Source organism: Taeniopygia guttata, chromosome 30 (genome assembly GCF_048771995.1).
Source record: "Taeniopygia guttata chromosome 30, bTaeGut7.mat, whole genome shotgun sequence".
Classification (NCBI taxonomy): Eukaryota; Metazoa; Chordata; class Aves; order Passeriformes; family Estrildidae; genus Taeniopygia; species Taeniopygia guttata.
Genome location: NC_133055.1, coordinates 4,923,848 through 4,939,582, shown reverse-complemented (window position 1 = coordinate 4,939,582; position 15,735 = coordinate 4,923,848). Strand labels below are relative to the sequence as shown.

The following is a 15,735-nucleotide window of genomic DNA, read 5'->3' as shown; positions in this document are numbered from 1 at the left end:
AGATAAATTGCAGCTGCATAGAAGATTGAACAAAAAAAAAAATCACATGAGTAATTAAAAAGCCAAAAACACAGGATCCTGAAAAAACACATCTTGTAATCAATCACCTAAAAAGACAATAAAACATATGAAAACTGACTGTAAATATTAAAACAACACCTCAATACTTTAACATCTTAATAATAATTTTTATCACAAAAATCAGACAACTTACATTATATGATCAACTTATCAACAAGAAATGTTTAAAATAGTTTAAGACAATCTTTTCAAAGCATTCATATAACATTAGTAACAATCACTACTTATCATTACCTACAAAACTTGACAATCATCATTTATCTTATTATCTATAAAACTCAAAAATCATAATTACTTATATTAATATTTATAAAACTCAAAAACAGAAATTGTGAACTTAATGCCAACATTCCATCTGACTGACTTTTCTCAAATCTTTGTTTTCAAAGACATTTTTGGCAATTAAATCATTATTAACATTTCTATCTTTTTTTTTTTTTTTTTTTTACAGTAATTTTCATCCACATTGTATTTGAAATAACTTTGATTTGCATAATGTCCATCCTTCTTGGTATCTTGGAAAACACTCGGTACTGCTATACTTTTTCATTACGTCTTCTGACTCTTGCGAGGAATTGAAAAAATTCTGTTGAAAATTTTGCTGTAGTGTTGCAATCCCTCCATTGGTGACACTGCTGCTCTTGGCGTTGTCGTTACCGTGGCAACCAGGCTGTGCAGCGTCTCCGCCGCCATTGCTGGGTGCTGCGGGGAGATGAGGGGGGCGGCGCCGTCTCGCTCCTGTCCTTGCCACGCCACGGTGGTGGGGTGGGGGCTGCCTGGGGCGGGGGTCTGCGCTGCTGTTGTCTGTGTAACTGTCTCTGTGATCCCGCTAGCAGGGCTGTGCCCGGCCCCCCCAAATGGCGCCAGGCTGCTTGCCGCCGCCGCTGGGTACCGGCGAGCCGCGCTTCTGCGCATGCACGCACCCGCGGCAGCCGCCGCCGCTGCCGCTGCGGGGGGGCGAGGGGCCGGCGCCGCCTCGCTCCCGTCTCCGCCCTGGCCTCCACCTTGATCTCCGCCCCTGAGTTCCTCCTCCTGACTCAGCCCTGTTTCGTCACCAACTCCGCCTGCCTCCTCAGGTGTCTCCCCGCCTCCTGAGGGACCCGGGAGGGTCACTTCCGGGTTTGCCTCACTCCGCGGAACCGCCGAGCTGTTAACATCCGCTGCTTGCGAGCACACTTCCGCTCCAGGCGCGGCCATGTGTCCGCTTTGTCCTGTGTCAGCCGGCCCTGTGCCGCCTGGCTCTGCGCTTTCCTCCCAACGAGGTACAAAATCCCTGACGGAGGGACTGACTGGAGCTTTCTGCCCTCGCACTGGCCGCATATTACAAACATTAAAGAATTTTTTAACCCGAGATGGCTTTTGAGCTTCTGTCTGTTCTGATGTGGATTGCTCAAATGCCTGAATTGCAGCTTCTGCTGCTTTTTTCTCCGCGGCCATGCTCTGCAGGGTATGTAAAACTTTCTTCCAAATGCCTCCATGCTCCAACTGCTCTAAATCGGCTTCTTTAACTTTTTCAGCTCTCTTTGAGAGAATATGAAAGAGAAGCCGCACTGAAGCCTGCAGATCCCCATCCATGGTGAACTTTCACCCTCTCTTTCTGTCCGCGGCTTACCTCCAACCTCCACGGGTTGCTTCGCTCTCGCTTTTCTTCGGCAAGGCAGCAACTCCGCTCCAGCTTCCCGGCCCCGGCCACGTCCACACCCGCCGTTCGGGTCCTTTGTGAACGCTGAGGTCTTCCCACTGCTCCAACGGACTCTCACAAACAAACAACAATGCGAAGAGTCTTTTTTCTCCAGTTGGGAAACGGCCCAATTCGGAGTTTGGAGACTTCTGCTCCGTTTCCACTTGATCCCCGTTCACAAAAAGTGAATTTGGGATCCCGGCCCCGTCACCATGAGGCAATTTGGACCTGAATTTTCGTTCTGCGACTCAAACTCCGCTCCCCGTTACTCTAAAAGTAATTTGGGAGCCTTTTTGGAGCCTCCTGAGTCCCTGCTCGGGCGCCACTAAAAGCCAGGGAATCTCAGAAACACGGAAAGCTGGACAAGACAAAAGCAGATCTGAACCAATGTGGTTAATCAAGCGTTCTCCCTTTATTCAAGATAAGGTGATAGTTTATATAAGCTTCCACATAGTTTACAAAAACAAAGACACTCTGATTGCCAAACTAATATTGTTTACCTTTTCCTTAAAACGGCCTACACCTTACACTATAAAACCTATACTAATTCACACCCAAACAACCCAGTGGTCCCCATCACACCTTAATACTATTTCTATCTGCACCACAAACTCTGAATTTCTAACTGCGTCAGAGGCTTGAAGGCCTCACCAGGCCTAAATCTGCGGCCTAGACTGGAGTAGCTCAAATTTCATAACTCATGTCCTCTTTCTCTCAAAAATGCTGCAACAGATCCCAGTCCATCTTTTATCCCAGACTATATTTGATCCCAGTCCCTATTTTATCCCAGTCCCTCTTTGATCCCAGTCCCTATTTTATCCCAGACTATATTTGATCCCAGTCCGTATTTGATCCCAGTCCGTATTTGATCCCAGTCCATATTGCGAGGACGCTGGACTCCAGGACGCTTTGGGTGGATGGAGACGAGAGATCTCTGAAGGCTGCTCTTAGAATATCTGGTTTATTAGAGAGGGTGAAAGGCCCTGCTTGGAGTCACCAGACCTGACCCGTGGCAGGCCCGAGGGTGTGGGGGAAGGGAGAGGCAAGGGGTAGAGGGAGATAAGAGAGGATCCCAAGAGGATGTTCCAGGAGAGGGGCAGTTCCAAGAGAAGGGAAGTTCCAAGAGAGCGTCTGGCTCCTCAAGGACTCCTTGTCAGGGGCTTCAAGGTGGGCTGGAACAAGACTTGGGCCAATGGGGTCACAGACTCCTGATGCTTCAGGGGAGGGTTACAGGTGTGGGATGAACCATACATTGGGGTGAGATCCAACAGTCCATTTGACCCTTGGACCTACATGTAGGTAAGGGCATTGTTCAACCAGAAGGGGGAATTGTCTTCATCCTGGCTGTACGATTGTGTTCTACTTGTGCAGTGACTACGGTTTGGTATGTCACAACTTGTTACCATCTCAATCTCTGTATTTTCTAAACCTTTTGCCAGGCAGTCATATTTATAAGGCTTTCCTATTTGAGCTTCCCCAAGACATATGATCCCAGGCCATATGATCCCAGTCCATATCTGATCCCAGTCCCAATTTTATCCCAGTCTATATTTGATCCCAGGCCATATGATCCCATTCCATATCTGACCCCAGTCCCAATTTTATTCCAGTCTATATTTGATCCCAGTCCATAGGATCCCAATCCACATCTGATCCCAGTCTCTATTTGAACACAGTTTGTAGTTGATCCAGGTCTCTAGTTGATCCAAGTCCATATGATCTCAGTCCCAATTTGATCCCAGTCTGTAGGATCCCAGTCCCTATTTTATCCGAGTCCCTTGTTGATACCAGTCCATAGGATCCCAGTCCATGTTTGATCCTTGTCCGTATTTGATCCCAGTTCAGTTCATTCCAGTCTGTAGGGCCCCAGTCCCTAATTGATCCCAGTCCCTAGCTGATCCTAGACCACAGGATCTCAGTGCATATTTGATCCCAATCTCCGGTTGATCCCAGTCTATATGGCCCTGCACACATTCCAGAGGTCTGGAATTTCAGCTCCCAGCCAGGAAAAGACATTCCCTTTGCCCTCGAAGGCAAAGCTCTTGAGAAGGGGCTGAAAGCCAAGTGGAGCAAAATCCTACAGAGACATTTCACTGCTGGCCTCCATAACTTCAGCTCCTGAACTAAGAATTAAAATAATAATTGGGAAATAAAAAAAATAAAAAATCAGGGGTGGGTCATTGGGGGCAGAGGGGGCAATTAAATTAGAGGAGGATTCAATTAAATCAGGGAAGGATCTTTGGTGGTCCCCTGAGGAAATTAAATTGGGGGAGGGTCTTTGGAGGTCCCTGGGTCAAGGGAGACATGGAGAGAGAAACAGAGCAGGTAAAGAGAGGTGGGAGGGAAAGGAGGACACAAACACAATCAGCTGAGAAGGTGGTGCCCTGAAAAACAGAACTGCCACGGACTGGAAATGAACGGCAAAGAAATCAGTAAGTCTGAAAGTTTTATTTGCTATCAAATACATCCCAGCCACCCAGCCCCACACAATCCCCATCCCACCGCTCCAAACTGGGATCCCACTTCTCCGAGTCTCCTCCCAAACCCATCTCAACCTGGCAGCTGTGGATTCGAGTGAGTTTGGTGTGGGATTGGGTTTTTTTGAGGTGGGAACAAACAATTTGAGGTGGGATTGAGGCTCTGTGGGTTAAAATTCATTTGTTTTCAGTGGGATGTGAGTGGTTTTGAGATGAAAGATCAATCCCTCTTGGCTCTTGGAGCACAGAGAGTCTGAGAAGAGAAAAAAATTAAGGTCAACACTAAAGGAGAAGCAGCCAGGTGTGTTCCCAACATAGATCACAGGGAATGTGGGTCACCAAGGCTGTGCCCAATGTGGGTCCTCCAGTGGGGGATGGAGTTTAGCTCTTCTCGCACTCGGGGCACTCGCAGGGCTTCCCTTACCAGTGCCTCTGTTGGTGTTTGGTCAAGTGAGAGTTCCTTGAGAATCTCTTCCCACACCGGGGACACTCGTAGGGCCTCTCCCCTGTGTGGATGCGCTGATGCCTGAGGAGGTGGGAGTTTTCCCTGAATCCCTTCCCGCAGTCGGGGCAGCGGAAGGGCCTCTCCTCTGTGTGAACCCGATAGTGCTGGTGGAGATGGGAGCTGGTCTGAAACCCCTTCCCACACTCAGAACACTCGTACGGCCTCTCCCCAGTGTGGGTCCTCTGGTGCTGGATCAGGCTGGAGCTCCGGCTGAAGCTCTTCCCACACTCCCCACACTCGTAGGGCCTTTCTCTGGTGTGGATGCGGCGATGCTGGATGAGGGTGGAGTTTTCCCTGAATCCCTTCCTGCACACAGGGCAGCAGAAGGGCCTCTCCTCCATGTGAACCCGATAGTGCCGGAGGAGACAGGAGCTGGTCTGAAACCTCTTCCCACACTTGGAACACTCGTAGGGTCTCTCCCCAGTGTGGATCCTCTGGTGCACGATCAGGCTGGAGCTCTGGCTGAAGCCCTTCCCACACTCCCCACACTCGTAGGGCCTCTCCCCAGTGTGGATCCTCTGGTGCAGAATCAGCTCGGACCTCGTCCTGAAGCTCTTCCCACACTCCGAGCACTTGTGGGGCTTCTCCCCATCATGGAGCTGCTCAGGGACCCCCAGCTCCGAGCTCTGGCTCCATCTCCGGCCGCCTCCCCGGCCCAGGGTGGGTCTTTCCCCCTCAGATCCCCGCGATCTGCGTTTGCAGCCCCTCCTCGTGTGGGATCTCCGGGGCATTTCCTCCCCGTCGGGTTCCTGCACTGTGGAGCGGCTCAAAACGGCCTCTTCCACCAGGTTCTGCCGCGGGGATTTGTCCTCCCTGCTCTCCATCCTCAGCTCCTGCCCTGGGGGAGGAAGGACAAGTAGAGGCTCTTCCTCTTCCTCGCAGCCTCCCAGGGGCTGGGAATGGGAAATCCTGGTTTGGGGAAAACAAGGGATGAGCACGTTGAGTTTGAAGCTCCCTCTGTCCCAGTCCATCTCTAGATGTCCCTGGCCACCTGGGCTCCATAAAAACCTCCCGAACACTGAGATCCAGCCATGAAAAAGCCTCCCAGGAGTTCCCCGTCCCTGCTGCCTCCCCTTTGCTGTTCGGGGCTCCCCCCTGTCCCAGCTGCTGGGGTCACACTTGGATTGGGGGTCCCCCTTCTCCTCGCTGCCCGCCCTCCCCAGGCTGCCGGGAGTCCCAGCAATCCCAAAAGCTCCCCCCTCTTGGCTCTCCCCATTCAGGGGTGCCGGGGCTGTTTGGGCTCCTGGGCTCCCTTCTCCCCTTCTTCCCTGCTCTGGGCTGCAGGGGCTCCAAGGAGTCCCCCCAAGGGGACTTTTCCGCTCAGCTTCGCAGTTCTTCCTTCTCCAAACATCTCCCCAAAACCCCAACCCAGGCACCCCCCAGGAGATCTGGCCCGAGCTCCCCCTCCCCGCTCACCTGCGGGATGGGGGGCGATGATCCCACAGGTGGGGGCTGCGAATTCAGGCAGGGCTGACCGCGTGCTTCTCTCTGCTCTGCTCCATCTGCCTTTAAACCTCCTCTTCCTCTTCCTGCCGCCCCTCCTCTTCCATCCCTCCTCCTCCTCCTCCTCCTCCTCCTCCTCCGCCTCCTCCTCCTCCTCCCTAAGCCCACCTCCCGCTCCTGCTCCATCCCTGCCCTTCCCTCCCTGCCCTTCCTTCCCCCTCCTCCTGCTCTCTAACCCCACCGCCTTCTGCTCCCTCATCCCTCATCTTCCATCACTCCTCCTCCTCCTCCTCCTGTGTCCCGTCCCCTCCTGCCTGTCCTCCTTTATCCCTTCCCTTCCATCCCCCCTCCTCCTCCTCCTCCTCTTCGTTATCCACACCTCCTTCTCCTCTTCCATCCCTCCCCTCCATACCCCCTCCTCCTCCTCCCCATCCCCACCTCCCGCTCCTCCTTCATCCCTGCCCTTCCCTCCCTCCTCCTCCTCCCCCAGGAGCAGCGACACCCTCGGTTCCCGTTCCCGCAGCCCCGGCAGCCCGCGGCAGGAGCGGGGATGGAGCCGGGACAGGTCGGGATGGGCAGCGCGGGGCTCTCGGCTGCTCCCAGCCGCTGTTCCGGGGGGAAACCCGGCCCGGGCCAAAGGAGAGGCAAACTGGGGAAACTGGGGGCTGCACATCCAAACTGGGGCTGCCTGGGGACCCTGCCTGGGCACTGCCGGCCCTTGGGGCTCCTCTCAGGAGATCAGGAGGGGGGAACGCAGAGAGGGCTCGGGGATGCCAGGAGTGGCAGCACTGGGAAGGACTGGTTTGTACTGGGATTGTACTGGAATCATACTGGGAGCAGCTGGGCCTATGCCAGGGCAGACTGCAATCACCCTGAGGGAGACTGGGATCGTACTGGGATCATACTGACACAGAGTAGGAGCCTACGGGGGCCAACTGAGACCATGCTGGGGGCAAATGGGATATACTGGGAGTGACTGGGAGCATGATGAGGGTGACTGGGAGCAGCTGTGAGCAACTGGGATCATGCTAGGAGCAACTGGGAGGAACTGGGAGTCACTGGGTGCCTGCTGGGGATGACTGGAAACGACTGGGCTTATACTGGGTTCATGCTGGAGGTGACTGGGATCATACTGGCAGTGAGTGCCACGACACTGAGGCTGACTGGGAGCAGTTGTGAGCAAATGGGATCGCGCTGGAAGGAACTGGGAGTGAGTGGGAATATGCTGGAAGGAACTGGGGGACACTGAGAGAGACTGGGAGGGACAGTGAGGGTGAAAGGGGCAACTGGAACCATGTGGAGCACAACTGGTTCATATTGGCACTGACTGGGAGCACACTGGCGTCATCTCTGGATCATACTGGGAGGGACTGGACTAATACTGGGAGTGTCTGAGAGTGACTGGGAACACACCATGCACAGCATCCCTGTACTGGGGGTGACTGGGAGCAACTTGGAGCACTCTGGGAGCAAATGGCATCATACTGGGATTGACTGGGCTGATGTAGCTGGAGGCAACTGGGACCATACTGCGAGTGATTGGAAGTTACTGGGATTATACTGGGACCATACTGGGAGTGCTGGCATGTGACAAGGATCATACTGGAGGTTACTGGGCTCATACTGGTGATGAAAGGGAGCAACTGGGATCCCACTTTGGGCTACTGGGAGCAACTGAGAACAACTGGGATCATGCTGCAAGCAAACTGGAGGAATTGGGAATGACTGGATGCAGGCTGGAGACAACTGGGACATACTGGGCATGACTTGAGATCATACTGGGATAACAAGCACCTTACTGGGATTACTGGGAGTGTATGGGAATGACCACAGAGATGCTGAAGGCAACTGGGATTTACTGGGGATGTTTGTAACCTTACTGGGGTGACTGGGAACACACTGGGAACAACGGGGACCATGCTGGGGAGAACTGAGAGCGAGTGGAAGTGAGTGGGTCTACACCAGGGACAACTGGGCATGACTGGGACCATGCTGGGAGCAACTGGGATCATATGGGGAGTGATGGGGTTGATACAAGGGACAACTGGGGGCAACTGGGATCACACTGGGGAGAACAGGAAGCAACTGAAAGCATGCTGGGGGCAACTGGGATCCTACTGGATCTTACTTGGAGCAACTGGGATCAGGCTGGAAGCAATTGAGGACAACTGGAGTGACTGGGAACATGGTGGGAGCAACTGGGATACACTGGGAGAGACTGAAACCACAGTGGGGGTAAATGGGAACAACTGGAACCACAGTGGATGATAATGGGAGCAGCTGTGCCCATGATGGATCCATACTGGGATCCTACTGGAACTGGCTGGCATCATACTGGGAATGACTGGAAGTGTGCTGGCTGTGACTGGAACCATGCTGGAGGTGACTGGGAGCAGCTGGGCCCACACTGGGAGTGACAGGGAGTCATTCTGGGCAGGGCTGGAATCATACTGGGAGTGACTGGAACCATACTGGGGGGGACTGGGTGCAGCTGGGATCATCCTGGGAGCCACTGGGATTCCAGCAGGTGTGAATGGATCCTGGCTGGGGGTTACTGGGAGCTGCCAGGCCCATGCTGGGAGCCAAATGCACACACACTGAGAGCAACTGGGAGCAACTGGGAATGACAGGAGTCATGCAGGTGACAACTGGGATGTACTGGCAGTGACTGGGATAAAACTGGGGGCAGCTGAACCATGCTGAGGTAACTGGGAGTGCCTGGCAAAGACTCTGGGAATGTTCCAGGCAACTGGGATGTACTGGGAGTACCTAAGAACATGCAGGTGGTGACTGGGACCACACTGGGAGCCACTGGGAATGTGCTGGGGGCAACTGGGACCATGCTGGGGGCAAGTGTGAGTGACTGAGGCCCTGCTGGGGCAGACTGGGATCATAGTGGGAGTGACTGTGACTATACTAGGAGCAACTGGGAGAAGTGGGAACACACTGGAGAAAAGTGGGAGCAACTGGGACTTGCTGAGGGCAAATAGCGTCATAATGGGGAATGACTGAGAATGTCACTGGGCTCATACTGGGAGAAACAGGGATCCTGCAGGGAGTGAGGGGAAGTGACCAGGGTGATACTGGGACTGACTGGGCTCATCCTGGGAGTGCCCAGGAAACTGGAAGCACACAGGGGTAGGAACTGGGCACCTGCTGGGAGCAGCCCCTGGCGGCCCCGGTACCCCCGAACCCCTTTCCCGGCCATGCCGCCCCTCCAGCCCCAGCACCCCCATTGCCGGGTGCCGGCACTGCCAGGGGTCCCCCGTCTCGGGGTCCCCGCTGGGGCTCCTGGGGCTCTCCTCTCTCTGCGCTCCCGCCCAGGGAAGCCGTGGCTCTCCGGGTCTCCCCAAATCCGGGGTCCCCCCGCCGCTCCCGCCGCTCCCGCGCGGTCCCCACGCGGCCCCGGCAGAGCTCGGAGGGCCCGGCCGGGAAGCCCAGCCCGCACCGCGGGGGGACCCGCATCCCCCCGGCCCCGCCGGGGCTCTGCCGCCACCCGCACCGGGACCCCCCAAAAACACCTCCCGGGGACCCCCGATGTCCCCCCGAGGGCAGCTGCGGCTCGGCCTTGGAGCCCCGCCAGCTCCAAACATCCCCCCAAAAACCCCAAACCCAGGGAGCCCCGGGATATTTGGGGCGAGCTCCCCCTGCCCGGGCACCTGCGGGATGGGGGCGACGCTCCCGGGGTGCTGCGAGTTCAGGCAGAGCCGGAGCCCCGCGGTTCATCCTCCCCGCTCCTCCTGCTGCTCCCGCTGCCGCTCCGCCTCTTCCTCCCTCCTCCTCCTCCTCCCCGCAGCCGCGGGAGGGGCGGGGATGGAGCCGGGACAGGTCGGAACGCAGAGAGGGGTGGGGGGATGCCAGGAGTGACTGGGCTGTACTGGGATCATACTGGGAGCAGCTCCTGGGTGACTGATCCTACTGGGATCATACTGGGATCATACTGGGAGTGAGGAGGAGCAGCGCGGTGGCTCCAGCGCTGGGGCTGGGGGCGCTCCTGGCGGGCGAGGGGGGAGTGGGACCCCGGCACCGGGACCCTGAATCGCCATTGCCGGCACCGGGAACCCCCCTGCTCCCCTTATCCTGCACAGGGACCCCCCTGAATCCCCCATTTCCGGACATCAGGGCCCTCTGCTCCCCTTTTCCCTGCTCCCAGCCTCTAGATTTCCCGTGTGCCTGATCCTGGAACGCCTTGGAACACCTTGGACCCCCATTGCTGCCTTTCCCAGCCCCCAGCCCCACCTCTGTGCAAAGCCAGAGACCCTCTGAACTCCCCCTTCCCAAACACCCCGGGTGTTCCCACCCTGGTATCCCCTTTTTGGGAAACCCTGGACTCCCCTTTCCTGGGCTCAAGGACCCCTGGAACTCCCTTCTACCTCTCCATCCCTGCCCCCCCATTTCCGTGACCCTGAGACCCCCCTGCGCCCCCATTCCTGAGAACCAAGACACCATTTTACCCCTTTGCCCGGCACTGAGACCCCCCTGCACCCCCTTATCCGGCACCAACTCAACATGTTCCCATCCCACACCTCTCCCAACCCCCAGTCCCACCCTTTTCCCTGACCTGGGACCCCTGGGCCCCCATTCCTGCCTTTCCCAGCCCCCAGCCCCTCCTTTCCTCACACTCAGGAGCCCTGGCACCCCCTTTCCTGGGCACAGGATTCCCTGGACACCCCATCCCAGCTCTCCCAGTCCCTGCACCCCCTTTCCTTGGCTCTCAGCCCCTGAACCTCCTTCCCAGCTCTGCCAGCTCTTCATGTCCCCCTTTCCTTGGCCTGTGGACCCCCTGGAACCCCAAAATCTCAGCCCCGTCAGCTCCCTCAAATCTTTGTGTTCCCCCAATTCTCCACTCCCTGCAGTTCCTGGAAGGGCACTGTTGGAGCCCAGCCCAGGAGTCCCCCAGTCCTTAATTTGGGGGACGTGGATGGGACCTCCTGCGAGCGCTGCGGCAGCGAGCGGGGCCGGATGGAGCCACAGACACCGGGGATGGGGGCGGGAGCTGAGCTGGGATATTGGGACAGCCAGAGCTGGGATATTGGGATAGCCAGAGCTGGGATATTGGGACAGCCAGAGCTGGGATATTGGGATAACCAGAGCTGGGATATTGGGATATCCAGAGCTGGGATATTGGGATATCCAGAGCTGGGATATTGGGATAGCCAGAGCTGGGATACTGGGATAGCCAGAGCTGGGATATTGGGACAGCCAGAGCTGGAATTTTGGGACAGCCAGACCCTGCTCAAGGACAGGAACCGGCCCGTGGCTGACAGTGACCTGGAGACGGGGCTGGTACAACCAGAGCAGGGGCAGTGGGGGGAGCCGGGGGCTGGGCTGGGATCTGTGGGAATGGAGGACTCTGAGTGGCTGGGATGGGATCTCTGGGGATGGGAGGGATCTGTGGGGCTGGGATGGGAATCCAGGGAGCTCCAAGGGGCTCCCTGGGGCTGGGACATGTCTCCATGGGTCTGTTCTCTCCTCGTTCCCAGGTCTCCACACAGTGCAGGGGGTTTCCAGCTGTGACCTCCTGTCCAACAGAGCGTCTATGGATTCCTCCAGTACGGCTACGAGGGCTGGGATTTCATCTCTTTCCTGCTGGGATCAGGGAGCTTTGCAGTGTCCAACAGTGCCGTCTGGATATCCCAGAGGTGCTGGGAACACAAAGGGATCATGGTGGAGCAGATGAAGCATTACCTGGGACACACCTGTGTGGAAAGGCCCCCAAAATACATCAGATATGGTTGGGAGGCTCTGGAGCACAAAGGTGGGTGTGGGAAGGGAAGGGCAATTCCTATGGGAATGGGGGATTCAGGAATGGGGGACTTGGGAATGCAGGAATTGCCATGGAATTTCCATGGCCAGATCTCACTCTCATCCCAGTCAGGTGAGAATTCCATGGATGGACCCCCCCTAACCCACTGCCATGGGAATTCCATGGGGAAATGATCAGAATTGATGACCATTGCAATGAGAGCAGTGCAATGAGAAGTAATCCCTGCGGGGATTCCATGGGACATTGATCCCAATCCTTTGCCCAGGCCGGCTCTGCTGTGCCTGTGGCAGCACCAGGGGAGTGCCCTGTCCCTGCCCTGAGCCCAGCACGAGCCTTTCCTTGGGTGTTCCGTGCCCTGCCCGGGGCAGGAGGGCACTGCCGGAGCGGCTTTGGTGGCCCTGGGCACCCGGCTGGGCTGCAGCCACTGCAGGGGCACCTGGGGAATGTTCCAGAGCAGAGCTGAAAGCAAACAGCAGTTTCTGGAGGGGATTCTGCCCCTGGGCCTGTGCTGGGAGCCCAAGGGCAACAGCCCAAAGTGCTGGGGCTCAGTGTCCCTCGGCCAGGCCGTGTTCCCTGGCTGTGCCCTGTCCCTCGGCTGTGCCCTGTCCCCTGTCCCTGTCCCCTGTCCCTGTCTTCTGTCCCTCAGCTGTCCCCTGTCCCTCAGCTGTGCCCTGTCCCTTGGCTCTGTGGGGCCAGGGGTGGCAGCAGGACCCGGGGCAGCCCTGGGGGAGAACAACCCTGAGCCCCAGCTGGGCCAGTTCCCCCAGCTCCCCCCAGGCCATTCTCAGCATGGGCCCTGTGGCTCCCAGTCACCCCCAGTATGGTCCCACTCACTTCCAGTTACACTCAGTGTGATCCCAGTATCATCCTGGTCACTCCCTGTGTGATCCCAGTATGATCCCAGCATGTTCCCAGGTGTTCCCATTCACCCCTATAATAGTTCCAGGCACTCCCAGTACCGTTCCAGTCCTTCCCAGTATGATCCCAGTATGAACCCAGTCACTCTCATTATGGAACCATTTGCCCCCAGTAAGGTCCCAGTCACTCCAAGTCACCCAGTATGATTCCAGTCACTCCCAGTATGATTCCAGTCACTCCCAGATAGTCCCAGTATTATTGCAGTAACTTCCTTTATGGTTCCTCTGTGATCCCAGTCACTCCAGGTTAATGCAGCCTGGGGTCCCAGGGGTCCATCTGACCCCCGGGCTGCCGCTGCCGTGGGTGTCCGGATAGCGCTGCGCTGTCAGGCTCACCCTGTCTGGGTCCCTCGGCTCAGCTCCCAGCCACAGGCAACTTAGTGAGCACCTCTGGAGTGATTTCAGCTCTGTGAGTTCAGCTCTTGGTGATTTCGCTCTGTGCTGGTTTAATGTTTTTGCTGGGGTTACCCAAACACTGTGGCAGGCTGTGGGCTAATCCAGCCGAAGGCACACGGTACGGTGAGGAGCATCCAGGCAGCAGTGAGGACAGCACCAACAGAGACAATTTTCATCTTTGGACAAGGATGGGGCTTTTAATAGGGAATATTCAGGCAAAACTTGTCTGATTTTCAGGAGGTCTTGCGTTCAACTCAGAGGAGTTCTTGTCTCTGTTTGTGGGAGTAGTGTTTGCAGTGCCTAGGTATGGTTTTCTGTTTTTCCTGGGTACCATCTTGGACCAGATGGTAGTAGAACACACGCATACCCTCTACCCCAAGTAATCAGCTGGAAAGGCCCAGAAATTTGATGTGTTTCTGGGTCTTTCATCTTTCACTAGCACTGGTGGTTTCTCAGTGAGCTTTGCATGGGTGGTGTTTGCAAAGTGGCAAAGTATTGGCGGGTCAGGCTCCGATGTTGTGGTTCTGGTCCCCACAAGTGAGGAATGGCAGCCCCAGGCTCAGAGCCAGTCAGAAAGCCAAGCAAGTGAGAGCAGAGGGAGGGCACCCTTCCAGTCTCTCTTGGGCATGGCCACAAAACAGCCCCTGCTGCTTCTTCCTCCGCCTGTGTTTGGGCTGTGCTGGTGGCAGAGGCAGCCAGGCTGTGCTCTGCCTTCCAGAGCTGTTGGGAGCGGGCATGAAAAGCGCTGTGTGCACAGCAGAGAGGCCTGGAAGGTGCTGGCAAGAGCGTCCTGTGGGAGCAGGGCTCTGGGCTCTGGCTGGGAACAGCCTGGTCTTGGTGCCGTGGGCGCAGGCAGGAGTTGAGGCAGGTGAAGAGGCAGTGAGCAGCTTGTGTTTGTAGAGGGCCTGGGGCTGCACGTCTGAGCCTCCACCTGGAAAGGCACTTGGGGGAATAGGAGCTAGAGCTGGAGTGCCTGTCCTGAAAGGACATGAAGTCCTTCAGCCTTGCCAGCATTTCCTAAGGGTGTGTTGGTGTTGAGCAGAAAAGCTGCACATTTGGGGAAATGCCTTTGGAGGACAGGGACTTGCTTCTCAAGGAAAGTGCTTCCCAGGGAGCTCCCAGTGAGGCAGGTGCAAGTGTCCCCCTTTGGCTCTCTGTGCTCCTTTCAGTCCTTGAGGCCCGCTGCACTTGGCAGAGGGGCAGGGCAAGGGAGAAGGCTGTGAAGAGCGGGTTTGGCATCCACCTGGACCTGCAGAGACCAACCCAAGCACCTGCAGCAGCGTGTGTTACCCCCCGTTTGGACAGAGGGGTGAGCAGAACCATCTCTGTCCATCTGTGAGCCCCAAAGCTCTCAGTGGGAGCTGTGAATTAAAAGGCCTTTACACACTCACGTTTCACATCTTCCCTGTCTGCTGTGTTTCAGCTCTTGGCAAGATGCATTTGCCTTTGTGATTTGTGATACCACGGATCCAAGGAGATCATTGTGACCCTGAGAAATCTCTTGGAACCAAGGGGCCATTGTGACACAGCAAGGCCTCATGGAACCACAGGTCCATTGTGACATTGCAAGGTCACACAGGACCAAGGTGGCCATGGAACCAAGGTTCTGCTATGGAACCTCATGGAACAAAGGGACCATGGTGACACTGTGGAACCAGGGAGCCTGTTTATGGCAGTAGGAAAGCTCATGGAACCCCAAGTCCATTGTGACACAGCAAGGCCTCATGGAGCCAAGGGACCATTGTTAAACTGTGCGGCCCCATGGAACCATGAGCCATTGTGACACAGCGTGGCACCTCATGGAGCCAAGAGTCCATTGTTACACTGTGGGGCCCTGTGGAACCAAGGGGACCACAGTGACTTTGTGGGGCCTCATGGAACAATGGAGACTGTTCTGACACTTTGGGACCCACTGGAACCAAGGGGCCATTAGAGCATGGCAGGGCCTCATGGAATCAAGGGGACTACAGTGTCACTTAGACCATTTGATTTAACCTTACTTACAGGCCTGACTGGCTCAGCTACCCAAGGCACTCAGACCCCTCAGAGAGCAGCATTTCTGCCACATTTCCCCAGCACAGGCACTCCTGTTTGCACACAGACTCAGAGAATCGGTGCAGGGCACCTGTGAGAAATTCCCCTGAGGGCAGGGAAATGCTCCCTGTGGATGCTTTGGCATCTCCACAGTGGGGAAGGGTTGAGCCTGGAGGAGTGGGGGGATCGGCCCAGGCTCCCTCGTTGTTCAGGATCTCCCGAGTGCAGCAAACGGGAGAGTTCCCAGCTCGGAGAGGCCCCACTCAGAGGGAGTCGCTGGCCCAGGAGAGCTCCAAGGGCTCCTTTTGGAGCGCTGTTTGTAGGGCCCCAAGAGAGGGGCGTCAGTCCCAGCCATGTTTCACCCTGGCCGCACTTGGCATCAGCAGCTTTCTTTGGCAGGGTGAGAACAGGGATGTTGTGCCACTGAGGGAACA

At 56.1% G+C, this 15,735-nt stretch overlaps 1 protein-coding gene across 2 annotated transcripts in view; it reads right to left on the bottom strand.

The window, feature by feature from the left end:
* The window catches only part of LOC140680909 (uncharacterized), a 692,735-nt gene that overhangs the window by 233,586 nt on the left and 443,414 nt on the right, over window positions 1-15,735 (bottom strand). The window contains exon 2 of one of the 2 annotated variants that reach the window (XM_072919811.1): window positions 4,508-5,582. The exons of the other annotated variant lie outside the window; for it this stretch is intronic. Within the exon in view, the coding sequence (XP_072775912.1) occupies window positions 4,660-5,568 (909 nt within the window). The 5' untranslated portion in view covers window positions 5,569-5,582 and the 3' untranslated portion in view covers window positions 4,508-4,659. Of the gene's footprint in view, window positions 1-4,507; window positions 5,583-15,735 lie in introns of those variants that run through there. 2 annotated transcript variants of the gene reach the window in all.